Genomic DNA, 20,059 nt, shown 5'->3' with positions numbered 1-20,059 from the left:
TGCACTACTTTGTCATTTTTTTTTTTTTTTTTTTTTGAGACAGGGTCTTGCTTTGTCACCCAGGCTAGAGTGAAGGGGTATCATATATCTCACTGCAATCTCAAACTCTTGGGCTCAAGTGATCCTCCTGCTTCAACCTCCCAAGTAGTTGGGGCTACAGTGCTCCACCATACCCAATTTTTCTGATTTTTTTTTTAAGAGATGGGGTTGGGGTCTTGCTCTTTCTCAGATTGGTCTCGAACTCCTGGCCTCAAGCAATCCTCCTACATCAACCTTCCAAAGTGCTAGAACAGGCACCAACCCCTGGGCCCTCCCTATCATGTCTCTTTTCTCACACTCCATTCAGTTAATAGTAAGCGTTTTCCTCTAAGATATTGAGATAAAACAAAAACACAAGTTTTGGAGTCAGGCAGACCTGGGTTGGAATCCTCATTCTGTGTGATGCTCTCAAACTCACTACAAGATATGGATAGTGAGGTCTATTGTTGGTGGGGATGGGAGTGTTAAATGAATTGGCCTATGTGAACACATTGCCCAATGCATGGTACTCGGTAAATGTAATTTGTTGCCTGTAGATAATTAGAGCAGTATACTTCTAGGAGAACATTTCATTCTCTGATTCATCATAATTAGATAAGGCCTACCCAAAACACTCAATTATCAGAAGACTGCATTCTCTCTTATTCTTTTCTTTAATGTCATAATTCATTTGAGTCTGAAGCATGTAAGTAGGTTCCACGGACTATAAACAAGGAAACAAATATATTGAGTGAATAATACGTGAAATAAAGCTGAGACCCACACAGATGAACAGCTGCACAAAAAAAACCATTAAAACATTTAAAGAGACTTAATATAGGAATAAGCTATTTTAATCAAGCAAAAACAAATTTATATTCATTATTTCTAAAAATAAAATTAGACTTTTCCAATCCTTAACATCTGTATTTAATAATATCTTCTAACCAAAATACAGATGCTAAAACAGCAAATTACAATATCTCTTGTACAGCATACAGTATGTTCACTGTTTACACTTACTTTAATTCTAGTTGGTCATTATGTACTCAATGCATACTTTAACATCACCCATAATAAAATTTTCACAATTAAACAAAAAAATGTGACAAGGCTGTCTTAAAACGGCTCTGCTATAAATTGTATATAATATACAGAATTACAAAGTCAAGTATTTTTTATCAAAATATACACCCTTCCCTGAAACTAACACAAGCTATCAACATTTTAAATGAATACAATTATAGAAAATATTTGCAAAATATTTTTTCATGTATAAATATTCTGCCATATTTACTTTGGTCTAGAATTATCAGCATACAAGTCCACTGAAAAAAATATCCACATGTAAGGGTTAGGAGACATCACTACACATAATTTTATATTTGAAGTCAAATCAAAATGACCAGAATACACAGAGTAATTCTCCTTGATTCATAAACCTAACAGATAAAACAAATTAGTGAATCATAGGATTATTTGCTTACTATTCTAATTATCAATTCAAAAATGATTTTCATAAGCCCTTTGTGACTAACAAAACCCAAATGAATAGTGTAGGTAGGTGTACATATATACAATGTATAAAATAAAGTTGAATTTGTTTGCATTTTCCCATTTTCCTCTACTATATAATACTGTATGTAAGTGAAAGTAGATGAACAAAAGATAAATGCAGATACAATATTGGGGTTACTTTAACAGCAAAATACTACAGTATAAAAAAGGTCAATTTTAATCATGTCCTTTCTTGGGCATTAAATGCTTTCTTGCCCACCCAAATCCATACTAAGTCTTCTTCATGGAAACATCACATCACTTGGAGAAAGAAACCAGAGTCCTCTAAGCTACTTCTTCATAATGATAACCTTCCAACCTTGGCTAACCTTGGGTTTCCATCTATCGAACCCAATGAATATGAACAGCTGCAGGTCACTCAAACTGGGTTCTGGATTCTGCTCATACTGGTGATCAAAAGGTAGGAATGTTTTCTTTCTCTCTCCCCCCTCCCCTATTCTGGCAGTTTAAGAAGAATCATGACTTCCAGCTTTCCAAGAACCTAGTCCACATGGCAGAATATCCTGTAGGGCATTTAGATTTGAAGGCAATGTTGACGGTGTGGGTCAGTGTGAAAACATTAAAAAACGTACGTAGGTTTTAAGCAAGGGGTCTAGATGTCTGCAAACATGAAGACAAAGCATCTGGCTTTGTGGGTATATTTGAGTCACGTAAGGGACAGAACCTTGTCACTTCCATCCTACCTTCCCATCCCCCAAAACAAAGCTACTGTTTTAAGCAAGGAAGGTCATCACTTCTTCTTGCTCACTCAAGTCATTAATGGGTGAGGTTGGGGTGGGGGACTGTTGTCATTTTGTTTTATACTATTACGCACTTGTAGGCTGCATAACCTCCAAGGCAGCTTATAGGAATTAGGCTTTCCGCCACTTACAAGTGCTTGGAAATTAGTGCCTTGCGCTAAATCGCCCGGACACTCCTTTACTGGAATGGGAGATGTGAAGTTTACTTAAACCCTTAAGTCTCTCTGGTTATGTCTGTCTGGAGTAGACCTGCACATCCATGGCCTTGTGATGGCTGGAAGACTGCAGAGAGTTTCAGAAGAATTTGACCCTCCTTCATTCTCTGAGGTGAGGCCACTGCAAAGTAATATGCAGCACAGGTAATCACAGGTAAATTCTGGGAGGGCTTTCCCCCATAGATAAGGCATGACCTATGTTTTCTGTGACTTGAGTAGATCAGTTCTAACAACAGCTCAGCCATAACTTCAAGAGAACAATATTCCACCTAAAAGCATTCACATGATCTTAAATAATATTCAAAATGCTTTCTAAGAATTTTTACATCGGTCTTCATGATTTGCAGATCTATTGCTCCTAATCTCTAGAGAGGATATGGACAGTTAAACGTTATAGTGATTTATATGTTATTTTACAAGATTGTGTTGCAGAAAAGTAGTTCTAGATGTATGAATGTCCTACTTTAGGTTACTCATTACACACATATTTGCAGTTATATTGTTAAATATCTCATATGTATCCATTAATTTAAACAAATTTTAATAGTGCAGAAGCCAGATGGGAGTAAAGACCGTCACAGCTCATTTACCACTGAACATATTCATGAAGATGCCATCTTCAGGGTATCTGACTCCTATTTTCTCCAGTGACTAAAGGTAGTTCAGCAGCCAGCTTCTATTAGCATTTACTAGAAAGTTTTAAATCAGGTGAAAATTAAAACTCCTTTTTCTACTGGTAGAAATACCACAGCTAAGAACTTCATTAACTTTCAGAAGATACTTGGGATACTAAAGGATTCAGCTCTTTTGTTTTTATGCACTTTGCATGAAGTTAATGCTAAAACCCAAAGTAGATATTAGGATCCTTTTTCTGTAATTTTCACAAATGAATTTTTTTTTTTAACATTTCACTCCTTCATGACTGCCATGTGAACAAAACTAAATAAAAAAAAAGAAAAAAACATATTTTTGAGGCTGTTTCTGACTGCTGAACCGTTGCCACTCAAAGCACATTTTCAGCAATGTTTTGAATGTTATCCTTTTGGTCACTGTCTTCGGAATCTATGAAATGTTGATTCTCCAAGGGACTTGAGTTTTCATGGCACATGTTACCTATTTTCTCCTGCTGACTTGGGCTTTTGAATAAGTGTTTCTTTTGGTGCATTCCAAGGGCAGCAGCTGTTTTGCAAATTTTGGGACACTGGAAGCAGGCATATCCCTTCCCATTGTGCTCCCGAATATGCCTCTGCTCGTGATTCCTTTTTGTGGAGAGATACAGAAAACTCTGAAAGCAGAACTGACAGTGGTACCGCTTTTCCCCAGTATGGATTCTTTCATGGATTTTGAGGGTCTCATTCAAGGTGAATGCCTTGTTGCAATACTGACAGATGAACTCCTTTAAGCCCAGGTGGATGCGTTCATGTTTTTGTAAGTTTCCTTGCACCGAAAAACACCGTCCACAAGTCTTGCACTGATATGGCTTCTCTCCGGTATGACATCTCATGTGCATTTTCAGTGTGGAAGGGCTCTGGAACTGCTTAGCGCAGAGCTCGCAGGCATAAGGCTTAGAAGTGAGATGTCGGTGGGGCCTGCCTTGGTTTCCAGCCTCAGATGCTTTGTCTCCTTCGCAGAGTTCACACTGCAGCTGGGGCATCTCTTTGTTCTCCTCCTCCTCAAAGGCCTTATCCTCAGGCGCCTTCTCCACGGCACAGTCCAGCTCTGCTGGGTATCTGCACTTGCTGCTTGGGCTCCTGTTACCGTGCTCTTTCTTCCAGCTGACTTTCCTCATTTTTCTCAATTGTCTGGATTTCTTTTTTGGTTTGTAGTTGTAGTAAGGGCGCCATGGTTTATCAGTGGAGTCCTGGTCACTTCCATCATCAAACACTTCGTTCATCTCCACACACTCGGACTGGCAAAGGTCAAGTGGGCTGTCTCCGCTGGGTTCTGGGTCACTCTTGTGTGGTAACGTCTCCTCCTGCACGTGACATTTGGTTCTTCTCCCTCTTTTATAAAACAGTTTAGATCCTAGAATATGCCTTTTCACAATGGCTTCATTCCCAATTTTCACTGTTATTTGGCAGAGGGGCGCAACATTGCTATTGGTGGACGTACCAGGCAGAGCTGGTTTTGCGATGTAGGTTTCAATTTTGCTGGTTTCTTCGACAGTATTTGTGACTTTGCCTAATGATCCTCCAGGATCAGCAACATATTTTGACTCCTCTGGTGTTTCTCCCCTGTTATGCGGTACCATTTTCTTTTTCTCCTTAATGCTTTTAGGCCTGCTCATAAATCTACCCACTTTGTCTGGCTCGGGTTTACTGTCGTCTTTCAGGGACTGGCTGACAGCCGAGTCTGGAAGGGCTCTGTGGTTGCTGCCAGTCATGGAAGCAACAGCATTGCTGTGTGTTATCACCGACGAAAACTGGCTGCTGTGCACAATGACGGAGGGTGCTGAGCCACCGTAGCTGATCACAGAGGCTGGGTTCTCGCTGGCCTTACTCAAGGACAAAGCAGGTGCCTCCCCTGCCTTGAGGCCAGAACCGAGAGTATTTTCTGTGGAAGACACGGACACCTCAGTTGAATAAAAGTTACCATCAAGATCAATTTTCAATGTCTCCTCACCCCACTTGGTGCCCTCCGCATTTTGTACATTAACAGAAGGGGGTATGTCCTGACATGCAGATGTTTCCAAGGGGATGGCTGGACTATTGGTGACGGTGTTTCCACTATCTTGGAAATTCAACGTAGGTAATTCAGAGCTGTGTGGATTCTGAATATAGGTACCAGGTACAGACTCATTCATCTGACTGCTTTCTCGAGCATTTTCATAGGAAGAATTTCGGTAGCTCTTATAAGGAGCCCTCTTGCATTTCATAGGCAGTAGCCTATAAAGTTTATATGGATAGACACTAGGCTTCAGGCCCCCATTTGCTGTTTTTTTACTGATGGACAGTCTATGATCTATGGCATGGAAAGACTTTTGATGATTTTTGAGTATGTAGTAGGTCATGAAAGTTTCAAGACAGAAAATACACTGGTACCTCCTTTCTCCCGTATGCCAAATTTCATGCCTTGTCCTGTACTCGGCCAATGCAAACACTTTGTTGCAGTAATGGCAAGGATATGTTCTTCTCCATGAGTGGACATTTGCGTGTCTTCGGAGGCTGGATAAAGTTACATAACTACGTTTGCACACAACACAACTGTAGAGCATTTGCCCGTTAACAAATTTAACCATGTGGTCTGTGTCTGGCAAGGTACTCCCAGTACTGGAAAATTCACCAATCCTATTTTCAGATAATAAAGCTTCTGGACCTGTGAATGAACCACTGTTTTGTCCGATGGTAGGATAGTGTTCTAAAAAGCGTTGGTTTTCTCCAGGAACGGGCATGTGGCTTGACCTCATACAGATCTGTTCGTGCCGATCCAAACGGTTCAGGGTGGTGAACTGTTTGTTACAATACTTGCACACCAAAGGCTCCTGAGTCGGCTTGTGAAGCTGCATGTGGGCACTGAGCAGAGTGCTACTGTCAAAGGACTTGGAACAACAGCTGCAATTGTAGACGAGGGGCGGAACCTCTGCTGCTGGAGGCCCAGGAACCTCAGAAGGTTGACTTTCATCTTCCTTGGAAAAGTGGACATCTCCTTCGTTGCTGGGAGATTTTGAGTGAGGAAGAACTGTAGCTGGCTGTGGACTTTTTTCTTGACTAACCTCTAGGTTGGTTACTGGAGGGAGTGGTGCATTTTCTGTAGTTGAATCAGAATCCTGGGGTACGGAGAGTGTCTTTGGCTTTCGGCAGGTTTTCGGTTTTGCTGCAAGAGCTTCCGAATTTTCTTTACCTGTCTGACCAGGTGAACTGCTGTCATGCTCACATGCAGGCTGATTTTTGTAAGCCTCAGCTACAGAAGAGACAGCATAGGAGTGCTCGGCGAGTGTGCGGACAGGCTCGGCCTCACGGCAGACATCCGTCCTCTCCAGGCAAAGGCTAGCTGTTCTCATGGAGTCAGAGACCTTTTTGAAACTCGCCCTCAAGTCCAGTGGAGAAAACATGTTATTACTATTTTCTGTTTCAATGATGGAAAACGCATTTGTGATCCTCGGCCCATTGGTGATGGCTGGTTCTTCATGCCTTTTTTCATTCTTTTCTTCTTTAACTACTCCCTTTTCAGTAATGCAGAACACATAGGGACCTGGGGAATTGGAGAAGCTGCGATCAGTAAGATCTTCCAAGAACGATATTCCCAGCTTTTTTCCTGCAGCTGCAAGATCAGTGACTGTTTCCTGTCTCTTGACAACGACTGTGGAGCTGTAGATATAATTAAGTATTTCTGTAAACACTTCAGCTTTGAGATCATCCAGCTCCAGAACGTGGCTGGAAATACAGATTGTATGGCTCCAAAAGATATTTTTGAAATAAAGGCTGGAAGCTGCCAGGACATTGCTGTGGGCTTTAAATTTGGTGTCTTCCACAATGATAGTGACATCACATAAAATGCCCCGAATGCGCTGCTCGTTTAAGATGGAGAGTACCGTGTCACTGTGAAAGTCGTCCTTGAGGTCCCTGGAAAAGGACATGACTGTCATCTGAAATGAGAGGAGAGAAACGGTTAGAGACTCTTCTACCAGTGGTTTCTGTATTTCTAGGCTATATTCAATTGCTGCGAACAACCTTTTGTTTTTTTATTTATTTATTTATTTTATTAAATCATAGCTGTGTACATTAGTATGATCATGGAGCACCATACTCCTGGTTCACAGACCGTTTGACACATTTTCATCACACTAGTTAACTAAAGCGAACAACCTTTTGTATGAAAATTCAGGTTTTTATCTCATTCTGTTGCTACTCCCAAGATTTGGAGTCAACATTAGCAGATAAATCTTTTTCTTGCCCCAGCCTGCTTCTCATACCATCGCTAATCACTGTCATAATTGGAAATCCTCCCAGAACACCTTCCCCTTTTCTCTAGGGTTGTAGCTATATACACATGTCCAAATTTGGGAAGGGCGGAGTTTGGGGTTTTGTTTTTCTAAATGTTAAGGATCTCATCTCTCATCACCACTCAAGGCTGCTGCCGTGCACTCCTAAAGCTGGGCAACGTCATGGTCCTGCCACAAGCTTCCTCAATGATCTGATCCAAATATAATCCAGGCAGCAGGAAAATGAGTTTTTGTGAAAGGGCTTTCCCTAAGTGGGCCCTATGAGCAAAGATACTGCCTTCCCAGAGAAGAAGCAAGAACTGAAGGAGCCACTCCTAGCCTGCGGCTCTGAAGGGTTCCTCAGTGGGTAAACGCAGTCTGTGTGACCGAGTCCAACCACAGGGGCACCCTGCCTCCCTGCGCTACTAGGCCTCATGGAGACCTGTCCCATTCGTTTTCTAATTTTCCTATTATTGCAGACAAAGTAGATTAGGGTTTTCAAAAAGAACACCTTGTCAAGTACCAAAGGCAAACAAACAGGAGGCAAAACGCAAAGCCAGAAAAGATTGGTTCTGGGTCTACGATAATGAGTCCAGTCACAGGTTCCTAAATCCATACATATTAAAGGCACAGTGGTTCTTGTTCTGGTCTGAGGATCCCCATCTCTCCTCTTCCCTATATGCGTTATTTTCTCTATATGCCCTAAACGTATATGGTTCTTGTTATTCTCTCTACCATGAGCCTGGGGTGGCCAGGACCTACTGACTGATAGTCGAGTAAGGGACAGTCACAGTGAGAAATAGGAGGTACACAGTGACTTATGATACAATGAGATCAACTCTTACCTTACTAGGTATGATGCAGTCTGTTCTGTTCTAGTTATCCTCCATTTTTAAAAATGCTAACAGCAACTCGCTAATTTCACTATCTGCTAATAGATCCCTCCTGCAGTTAAAAATAAAACAAACAAACAAAAATCCTCTGGTCTATAGGTCATTTAACCAGCTATTTCCCAGTCTCTCTGTGCTACCCCATATCAAGTGACGTCTCCAGAAAGCCATACAGCTTGGTATTTAACTCTCTGTGGCAATGTTTTCCTACCACTAGACTATAACATTTAGCTCATGGTGTTTATTCAATTGGAAAGACCAGATGGCCACACAAAGAATGTCTTTTTACCTTTTTGTAAAGCTGCTATTATAAGCTGTGCCCATTATGTTATTTAGTATCCTTTACACAAGGATCCGCTTGATAAATTCTCTTATCACATTCAGCCATAGGGAAAAAAGTACCTTTCTTCTAACAAATTCTTCAATTCAGATAATAAGAACACGACATTCACCATCTTTCTGTTTTAACTCTCCAGACAAAGAAGCTTAGAACTTTCATCAACAATTGTAGCCACTCTTAGCCTGGGTTTCTTGTGGGAACGTTGTCTCACTTTTTTTTTGAGACAGAGTCTCATTTTGTTGCCCTTGGTAGAGTGCCATGGTGTCACAGATCACAGCAACCTCAAACTCTTGGGCTCAAGTAATTCTCTTGCCTCAGCCTCCTAAATATCTGGGACCACAGGTGCCTGCCACAACACTAGGCTATTATTTTAGAGACGGGGTCTTATTTTTGCTCAGGCTGGTCTTGAACTCATGAGCTCAGGCAGTCCATCGGCCTTGGCCTCCCAGAGTGCTAGGATTACAGGCGCGAGCTGTCACACTTTTTAAAACATTAGTTCTTTTACCTTTGTTTTATCCTGCCTTTAATCGTATCTTCCATTAATCTTTTCCAGAAGTGGGATTATTTCTATAAGTAAAAATAGAATTAAACGGAATGGAATCTTTATGACTTCCTCTGTGCCCCTAAAAAGAGAACGGGTCACTCCTGAGTGAAGGAGCGACGTGTCCTTCCTGGGTTAAAGATCAGTAACACACTTTGCTGATTTCTTTTGTTTTCCTTCAGGTCTCTCTGCCCTGAGCCTCTGAAAGATCTAGTTCCTCTCCTGACTCATATATTCTTACCCTGTTTGGCTTCTCTTGAAGCCCATAAATTATTTCGATTCTTTATCCCGCCTGACTAGATAAGTCTCAGATCTGATAAAACACACACTATTATGATTCAAAAAGGTGGCTTCTATCTTGGCTTAGGTCTACACTGACATCATCTATTTTGTCCTTCCAATTCAAAACTGCTGCTGCTTCCAAAACACTCCACATTTCAGAGCATTTTGAACCTCCCACCCAGCTCTACTTTCACTTAGGAAATACAGTATTTCACATCAAACTAATGAACACTCTTGCCCTGGCTCAGATTTATAATATATAAAGCACCACTCACTTCTGTGGAATTCTCTGATTCTTCTCTCAGATGGCTCAATTAGGATGGAGAGCAAAAGACCACCTCTTAAGACTAATATCTTATCCATATAATTAGAACATATGTAATAGGAAGTATCATATATTATCATTAAAACATCCTTGTAACTTTGGAAAATCCAAGTATGACATCTTTCAGAGGAACACTGACCTTTATGTGGCAGAAACTTTTTAAAATCACAGTTGCTATGTGGCACCTTGATTTGCCTTCTTGATATACATACATGAAAACTTCATCCTTATATCAATTTTATCCAGCAAAGAAGTTAATACCTAACGTGGTCAGACATGGAGATACGGAGGAAAGCAAGGTAAATCTCTGTTCTCAAGGAACTTGGTGTCCAGGGAAGAAAGAGAACTGCTAACTAATAACTGGAATCCAGGATGGCAGGACTTACACCAGAGGTTGAGTACAAAATGTTAAAAGATTAAGTGACAACTGATTATTTACAGGAACTGTAGATTCCTTGGCATCAATGAATATATAAATCAGGGGTATAGGAAAGATATTCTAAGTAGAAGGAATGCTATGGGCAAAATAAACAAAAAACAATCAAAGGGTTTACTGTCCTCAGGAGCTGATGGCCCAGGAGCAGCGTGTGCTGCGCAGCGCCCAGCATCATAGCAGTGCTGAGCACATGGCAGCCTCAGCCTGACCTGCCAGATGAGATTGCCTAGGAAAGCAGGGGTCAGGCCAGATCAAGGGATTTAAAGGAGTCCTCACAGTAAACTTTATCTTGCAGGTGGTGGTATATGAACTCAAAATTTATATGAATTTCCTCAACAAATTTTTACTGAACTATTGGGCAGAGGTCATCAGCTTAATGCTGTCAGAGCAAAAAGTTCACCCCCCCCACCTTTGAACAAATGTTTACTGAGTTCTACTATATGCTTTGAGATGGTGATTTCTAAACTTGGCTATATATCCAAATCATCTGGGGAGTTTTAAAATAGTATAGATTTATAGATTCTCTCTCCTCTGCTCCTTCAGAGATTCTGGTTTAGAACAGCTGGAGCGAGACCCTGAAATCCATATGTATTTCTACGCCGTACTTTATTTTGTGAATAAGGAATACAGGCATAAGACACCAAATCAAGAAGGCCCAAAAGTAATCACTGAAAAATTTCCTTCCTACCTTGTTTCTGAGGCACACGACGTCTCAGGTGGTTTTTAACCAACTAGCCAGAAACAAGCCTAAGGGCTGATGGTAAAACTCAGTGCCATATGAGAAATGAACATTCTGCCCCCAGAGGCTTGCAGGGGGAAATAAGATGTGTTCACGAAACACTGCAAAGGCCAGGCATAGTGGCTCACGCCTATGATCTTAGCACTCCATGAGGCCAAGCAGGGAGAATCACTTGCGATCAGGAGTTGGAGACCAGCCTGAGCAAGAGTGAGATCCTATCGCTACTAAACATAGAAAAATTAGCCTGGTGGTATGACTGGCATCTGTAGTCCCAGCTACTTGGGAGACTGAGGCAGGAGAATCACTTGAATCCAGGAGTTAGAGGTTGGTATGAGCTAGGCTGAGGCCATGGCACTCTAGCTGGAATGACAGAGTGAGGAGACAGAGGAAGAGAGAAAGACTACAAAACAAAGATCCACAGGGAACAGACAGGATCAGGTATGCAAGGAGGAGGTTATGGAAGTTCAGGAGAGAATGGCTTGGCAAGGGGTCTGAGGGAGGCAGAGGGGAGAGGCTCAGAAACATCTTGTAGGAGGAAGTAACATGCACTGGATTCTGATGGGCAGAGTTTAGTTCTGTAGATATAGGCAAAGCGAGAAAAGGGAATTCCAGGCAGAAAGAGCCAGAGTATCCTCAAGAAATTTATGATGGGGAGCCAATGCCGTAGCTTCAGATGAAGAACCCAAATCTGCCAACACAATTTGGAAAACAGTGAAACTTGCTGAAGATGCAATTCAATGTCTTCAAGACTCTAGAACCCATCTCTCTGATCTAACGTGCCCTAGCTCAACCACCAAGTTTTATCATGAATGCCTTCAGAGCATAGTTATCCAGCTTGCTGGATGACCTCTGAATGTGGTATGGCTACAAACCATCCCACGTGTTCAAAATACAACAAAGTGATGAGTCCTATTTTTAATTAAAAAAAAAAAAAAAAATCTCCCCAGAGACTGGACTTTGTGAAGAAGAAATGAATTCTAATCTGTAGACAAGAAGGGACCCACACTAGGTCAATGTGGCAAATCTGGTTACCACAGGTTTTATTTGACCCATGTGCCTTTTGAAATCAGGTTTTTGAAAAAGTTTATCATGTTGGAAAACTCTTAAGATTTATTTTTTTTTTTAAGATGTAATTTATTTTATTATTATTTTTTGCAGTTTTTGGCCGGGGCTGAGTTTGAACCCGCCACCTCTGGCATATGGGACCAGCGCCCTACCCCTTTGAGCCACAGGCGCCGCCCGGAAAACTCTTAAGATTTAACATAAAAATTAATATGCCTTTCCCCAAAAATACAGGAAGGCCAGGGAACACTGGAGTTGTCACCTGCCTGGCAGGCACTGGTGCCGAGTAGCTGGGTCTCCAATGTGCAATTCAGCACTTCCCCAAAGCATTCACGACCAGGGGCTTTTCACAGCAACACGGCCTGCCTGGCCCCCCAAGCAGGTTCAGTCTGTGTGACTGATAAGAATAGAAAGAAAGATAACAAGGGACCCACAGGTCTTATCAGACATATCCTGAAGATGAAAAGTAAGACTTATAAAAGAGCTCTTGGGGGTGCGGGGCAGTCAGTCTCACCAAAACCAGTATTCTTTGACTTTAAAAAGTCAAGTTACCTTAAAACAACTTCCTCCTCCACTATATTTCTTCATAGATAGTAACTGAAAATAGAAATCTCAGGAGCTCCTGCCAATGGAAAGCCCACAACAGATTTCAAAAAAAGAAATACAAGTTAGAAAGAAGATGAGTATTAATTTACATGTGACTTTCTAAAAGCAAGCTTTGTGCAATAAATTTGCTATTGGTAGTATTACCAAGACGGACTAGATAAGCATGAAAAAGTTAACAAAAATGTTCTAGGTATAAAAATTTTGGTGATCTAGTATTTTTAAGAAATTAAGCTAATTTGTACTAAGATAACTGTGGTCATCTGACTTATGTTGCTATTTTCCTGAGTTTGTAATTTTGCTGGAATAGCTTTTAAAATATGTTTTTAAATATATAACACACATGTATATATAAATACAGGTATGAATAATCATGTGATATATACTTAAATATATTTTTAAAGCACAAATAAATAGGATGAACATATAATTCAGCATGCAAAACAGGACACCAGAGGGAGAAGGGAGGTGCAATTAATAACCACGCCAGGAAAACAGGTGCATGCTAACACTGTACCCCAGGAAATCAGCATGAATGATCATCAAAATATAAACCTCTTATGTTAGCTATAAAATTCTACATTATAAGTATATATGTATTTACATAAACTATACTTTTTATAGGTATTTAAAATGCGTTTAGGAAGATATAAATATATAACAAACATTTTATAACTATACTTCATATAAATGTCACTGGGAAATTCTAGTTAATTTTGGAATTTTCTACTGCTTTTGTCTCCTATGCTCTAGTCTAATATCATAAACATAATACATATAATACAGAGGCACTTAAATCAGATACTTCTGATTATTAAAATGATCTTTCTTTGCTTGCTTTTTAGAGTTACTTAGCTTTAAAAAAAGAAAATAGGCCAGGTATAGTAGCTCACACCTGTAATCCCAGCACTTGACAGGCTAGGGTGGGAGGAGTTTGAGACCAGCCAGGGCAAGATAACGAGACCCTGTCTCTAAAAAAAAAAAAACGAAAATAAGCTGCGCATGCTACTCAGGAGGATGAGGCCAATAATTTGAGGCTGTAGTGAGGTATGATCATGCCACGGCACTCCAGCCTGGGTGACCGACTGCTTCAAAAAAAAAAGAGAAAAAAAATCTATGCTTGCTTATGGTCAGAGATTCAAAAGCACAGATGTGCATCAAGGTAAAAAAGCAGAAGGCCCCTTCTCCAGCCCAGCTTCCCCACTCTCCATATCCACCAGTCCACAGCACAGGTAGAACACAACCTCCTTTGTCATGGATCCCTTTCCTCGTAAATTCAGACGATTTCTACCCTTCACGTGTACAAAGCTTTAGGAGAAAAACTATTTCTTCTTAAGGTTATCCTTCTCTCCTATCCTCTAGCTCCACTGCTTGGAAATCCTTATTCGTACTCATCTCAAGTGACAACTCATCGGGGTAGCCTCCCTAATCTGGAATTTCTAGTTTGGGGTTCATAGTATCATCGTAGCACACAGCATCACGCATTTGTTCACATTTATATCTTTCCCTATGAGCTCCATGAGTGCAGGGAAAATCTGATTCACCTTTATACTCTCTGTGCCTTTAGGCAAACAATGTGTTGTTGATGGCATTAACAGAGAGAAAGAACTGTTCCTGAAGGGTGGCCTGAGAAAGTGACTTCTCAAGCTCGCTAAGAAGTAACAGTGTTACAGCACTCTTTTCTTGTAATGCCTTAACGATTCACTTAACGAAAATATACTTTTAAGAAACTACCACTTGTCAAGTTTTGGTGTAGTATCAAAGAATATCCAGTTTACTGAAAATGCTATTAAAAAACTTTATATACCTTGGGTTGGCGCCTGTAGCTCAGTGGGTAGGGTGCCAGCCACATACACCAAAGCTGGCGGGGTCAAGCCCAGCCTGGGCCAGCTAAACAATGACAACTGCAACCAAAAAATAGCCGGGCGTGTGGCGAGAGCCTATAGCCCCAGCTACTTGGGAGGCTGAGGCAAGAGAATCGCTTAAGCCCAAGAGTTTGAGGTTGCTGTGAGCTGTGATGCCACCGCACTCTACCCAGGGTGATATAGTGAGACTCTGTCTCAAAAAAAAAAAAAAAAAAAAAAAAAACTTTATATACCTCAACTAATACAACATACTGCAAGTGAATGCAGGAACAGATATAAAAACTCGAGTTTCTTTATTCTAAGCCAGATTAAAAGATATTTGTAAAAACATAAAATAATAACACTCTCCCATATTTTGTTTTAGAAAATATTTTTTAGAAAATGTTATTTTACCCTGAAATTGGACTTATCATAGTCATTTTTCAGGAGTTAACAGTTTAAAAAATTCCCACTTAAAAACATTTTTTTTCCAGACAGGGTCTCACTTTGTTGCCTTAAGTAGAATGCAGTGACATCATTATAACTCACAGCAACCTCAAATTCCTGGGCTCAAGTGATCCTCCTGGGTGGGGTGGTACATGCCTATAGGCCCAGCTCCTCTGGAAGTTTTCACCAGATAATTTTTCTATATTTAGCAGAGAAGGGGGTCTCACTCTCACTCAGGGTGGTCTCCAATTCCTGAGCTCAAGCAATCCTCCCTTCTCGGCCTCCTACAGTTCTAGGATTGCAAACATGAACCACCGCACTGGCCCCATTTCAAATTTTGAATATGGTAAATACTGATAGATAAAACTCAGCTAAACAAAGGCTCCTTTGGCCCTTAATGCTTTATAACAGTATAAAAGTCTTGGGACCAAAATGTTTGAGAACTGCTATGCTATTTAATAATAAAACATTCAAAATAATTTCGATTGACTATTTTAATTAAACTACTAAATTTAATAACTTTAAATGTGTTTTTAAATATATAACACAATTTTTCTGATAATAAATTTTAAAATTATTTTACTAGATAAAAGAAATCATATATAAGCCTAAAAGGACTAAAGAGAAAGTATTGAAAAGTGTGGTGAGACACAAAGCAGAAATTGTCGGGTGGCAAGCGGAGAGACCAAGGGCTACAGAAACAGATACGCACTCTCTATACCTGTCCTTAATTTTCCAAGCTTGAAGCAATTACTATCCCTTGAGTTTGAGCATGGCTAAAAATAGGTGGACCAACAGCCCAGTCCTTAACATACACAGGTGGAAATTATCCTTTGATTTTCAAGGCTGCTGCCTACCATCTGTTTGTACAATCTATTTTTTGCATCCTTGCCTTTGAGTCTCACAGGTTAGCGTGGTCACAGTAATCTACGTGCCTGTATGACTCTATCCATCTATTAAAAATTAGCCCCTTCTGGCCATGTGCTGTGGTTCACGACTATAATTCTAGAACTTTGAGAGGCTGAGGCAGGATGCTTGTTTGAGGCTGGGAGTTCAAGATCAGCCTGAGTAATATAAAGCCAACATAGGTAGGCTCTGTCTCAACCAAAAAAAAAAAAAAGCCCTTTCCCCATTATATCCTAGATACTGTTTTTAAGCATTGATTTACTTATTCTGGGACTGAATTTGAAAACAAGGGTAATAATTCTTGGCAATAATCTAGCCAACCACTTCTCAGCATTTCCAGCTTAATTAAATCTTCTCTCTCTCCAGTTAGCTAAGGCAACTTTACTGAAATACACAGAAGTAAAGAAAATTTTAAATGACAGTTTACATATAAACTCTAACTCTCAAAATGCAAAAAACCCCCAAATCTTGAAAAATCACTTTAAATCATTAGGAAACGTATCTATGTGTATTTACGGAGGCCTTTATAGGTCTTGTTAATGAAATCTGGCATATTTTCCCTAGTAAACCTTTAAGACATTACAGAGACCAGAGTGGAAGAACCCTTTCGGTCTGCATTCTTATTCAGAACTAGAAGTTGCTTACTCAAGGCCACACTTCAGGGCCAGACAGAACCCCATTTTTCGAAATCTTCTAATTAGAGGAAAAGGCCCGGGGCACTCTTGTCAGCACCTTGGCTGCTCAACTCCTGACGCACATGACAAAACTTCAGGGACAGAACAACTTTGTCCTGTCTCTACTGCAGGTCGTTTTCTATAAAAAGAAACTTAGAAATAAAACCTAACTAAAAAAAGAAAGTACTGACTCTGTCAGGATACTGACCTGGAATTCTGCAAAAGTCGAACTCACAGTCCATACTGGGCCAGTGCTGGGCCCACATCACAGCGGAGTCTACAGCACAGGTCTGCTATTCCCCGCAGAAGTTTTCTGACAAAGGTCATTTTGCCCCAATGAGCCGCTGCACCACCCACACATCTCTGCAGTACGTTTTCTCATAGTCATGTTGGGTGACTACGTCAGACCTCTTCACGTGACGGGGTGTTAGAAACACACGCATCAGATCTCAAGAACAGATTACAAAACAGAGGCCCTTTAGAGAGCTGAGCTGTGTCTAGGAAAAGGAAAATCCTCTTGATTTTGCCTTCTAAATGCAGCTCCAAAGGGGCACAGAGTGGCTACATTTATCAGACTCTAACGCGTCTAAACTATCAGATTCAAGAAGGCATAGTATGACAAGGAAAGTTTGTGTTTTCACTGAAATTCGGGCTGTTTTAAAGGCCAACATCAGGAAGCTGCTAGAATGCATTCAACAGAGAAGGAGGCTGGCTTGGACAGCCCTTCCCATTATCTTGAAAAGGTAAACACTGGGTTGCTAGACTTGTAGTTGCGTGTACACAGATTGTGAGAACGAGTATTGTCAGATTCACGAATGATGCAATGGGCCCAGTTAAATACTTTAGATTGCTTGTTTGGAAAGATGAAAGGGGGAAAAGGTCCTTCATTCCTTTTTTCTCTTTGAAATGTAGCAGTGTTCAGGGCAGCGCATGTACCTTGAGTTCATCTCAGGATCAATCTTGCCCAGACACCTGCTTGCTTAAGAAACCTGGCAAACAGGCTTAGAGAATTTACTTCTGAAACTCTGGAGTGCTGTGTCTCCATTTCTTATTTTAACCAAATTCCACTGGTACTCAGAGTGAGTCCCTAATAGAGAAGACATTTTTAATCTGAATGCTCTGGCGTCTGAAGGCAGGGATCCTGTCTCCTGAAACTTCTCATTTTAGGGATGATCTTATCATCAAGAGTTGGTTTCAAAGGCCACCCCCCTTTTTCTTGTGAACCCAAAGGGCTGGCTGGCTTACTGGAGACTGGCTCTGTCCCTCTCAGTTGACCGCCAGCTTTGGGGAGGGTGGAGGGAGGAATGGTACATTCTGGCCTCTGAATAAGAATGAAACTCCAGCTAATCTTGAGGACAGGTTATCCTAAAACCAATGAAGCGCCAGCTGCTGCTCTCTTGTTAAACAATGTTCACCACCACGCTCCACCCACCGCAGCCCCTCTGCACTCTGACTTCCTGGGACAGTGAATCACAGTTGACGTTCGTACTTCCTGGATGAACCAGAAACAGGTCAGAGAGCAGTGAACCAGACGATGTGTCCAAAAAACATCAAATGTGGCACTTGGCACATAGCAGGGGGCTCGATAAATGTCAAGTGGAACTGCCTCAACTGTCCTGCCCAATGGGTGGCTATGGGGAGAATAGCTTGCCCAGCCTACCCTTCATGCAGCATGCAGGGTGATTTTTTTTTAAAAACACGAGGGATATCAAATCAAGCTCTATTAAAAGCTTTTTAGTGTCAATCCTGATCTTAGGAAAAACCCCCAGACTCTTCACTGCGGCCTGCAAGGCCAGGTGCTGTCCACCTTCTCCAGACTTGCTTGCCACCCTCTCACTGCCTCCCAGTGCTTACTCACATGGGCTCCCCTGACTCATTCCACCTGCCAAGTCTCCTCTGGCCCTGGGGCCTCTGACGCACACTAGTTCTAGCACTGCCTGTGGCTGGCTCACTCTCATGCCTCAGGCCAAGCTCAAATGGCCTTGGGGGGCCACCCATCGTCTCCTGCTGCCCCGCTCACTTGCCCTCCCTTCACCTTATGTCCTTTATACTGCCCACCGTGACCTGCAGCCTCCTGTCCCCTCTGCCCACAGAAAGGACACTCTAGGATGGGAAAAGCTATCCATCCCAGGCACGTGTCCACTGCTAGACCGCAGCAGATGGTAGGCACCCAGTAAATGTTTGCTGAGTAAGTGAACAGACTATGCACCTAAAACAGAAAATGAGGCTCACCCCAACCAGGTGAAGCGATCTACCCCCCCGCCTGCTCTTTCTGGCTTTCCTGCAGCACTCGTCACACTCAGTATCCACTATCCGTCTGCTCACTAGAATTCAAGCACCCCAGAGTCGTGATCTGATTTCCTTCACTGACATATCTTAAGCACCCAGGAACAGGGCCTGACACACAGTAAGCCCGCAATAAATATTCATTTAAAAATGAATAATCTGTACCATAAATAGATACATGTTTGTGAATCAACATCACATAAGGACAATCACCACAAATACTGCCAATTATACTTTTCATCTGTCTGAATTCAATTTTGAGTAAAATGACTTGTATCTGATACGTGTCAGGTTGCACTTTGCATATTGATTCCTTTAATCCCCTCCACAATCCTGGGAGGCAGGCAGATGAAGTGGAAATGCCAACACGTACTCAGGGGAGTCAATGAATCAACAGTCAAAGCTCAGCATACAGAAGCTGATGTCATTATCATGCCCATAGCGTCGACGTGGAAATGGAGCCTGAAGAAGGGACTAGCTCACGGCAGAGCCAATGATGTCTGAGGGAGGGGCAGCATCCAGTGTCCTGCACTCTGTGGCCCCTTGTGTGCAGGCACAGCAGTAATTAAGTCAGAGCAGGTGACCTGCTCTATCCAGCACAAATGGGCCCAGTGATGAGTCCAAACCACAGGCTCGCTATACAAGGTCCTCCCTGAAGATGCAGGGCAAGAATAGACCCAGACCACGATTTAAGAGGTAGGGCTGTTGGGGGTAGCTAGCCCACATTACATGCCAAGAAATCAACTGAAAGATGCTGAGGAATGTGCCAGAGAGGTCTCCAAGAAGGGCAGATGAAGACTGGACGTAAGGCAAGCAGTCCTGGACCATGGGCGGCAGTCACCAGAGTGATCGGAGTATGGGTGGAGGATGGGCCTTTGACATGGGATCTTGCATGGCTGGCCAGGTGTACAACAGCTATGCCAATGGTATTTTCAAGGTGCTGCCTGACTTGTAACCAGCCATTCTGTCAGTCCCACAGCTCTACACCAGTCCCCACAGAGCTATGACAGGGTCAGCAGGGCTTGTCAAAGGTTTCCTGTGACCTAACCTCCTTTCCTCCCACTCTAACCTACACTAGCCTCCTTTCTGTTCCTTTGATGTGCCCAGGTTACCTCCAGCCCCAATCACAGGGCCTTTGCACCTGCTGCTTCTGCAGTCTGGAATCTCCTTCCAGACCAGGCAGCAGCCTACCCTCATGTTCACCCCACACCT

General features: G+C 41.9%; 1 protein-coding gene across 12 annotated transcripts in view; it reads right to left on the bottom strand.

Annotated features, from left to right (window-relative positions):
• Positions 1 to 660: 660 nt before the first annotated feature.
• Positions 661 to 20,059, bottom strand: part of ZBTB38 (zinc finger and BTB domain containing 38) — a 129,379-nt gene continuing 109,980 nt past the window's right edge. For all 12 annotated transcript variants that reach the window (XM_053598682.1, XM_053598685.1, XM_053598684.1 and 9 more), the window contains one exon: positions 661 to 7,136. In XM_053598682.1, coding sequence (XP_053454657.1) covers positions 3,555 to 7,136 — 3,582 coding nt within the window. In that variant the 3' untranslated portion in view covers positions 661 to 3,554. The remainder of the gene's footprint in view (positions 7,137 to 20,059) is intronic.

This window comes from Nycticebus coucang, chromosome 8 (genome assembly GCF_027406575.1).
Source record: "Nycticebus coucang isolate mNycCou1 chromosome 8, mNycCou1.pri, whole genome shotgun sequence".
NCBI classification, from domain to species: domain Eukaryota; kingdom Metazoa; phylum Chordata; class Mammalia; order Primates; family Lorisidae; genus Nycticebus; species Nycticebus coucang.
This window is presented reverse-complemented; position numbering and strand designations above follow the sequence as displayed.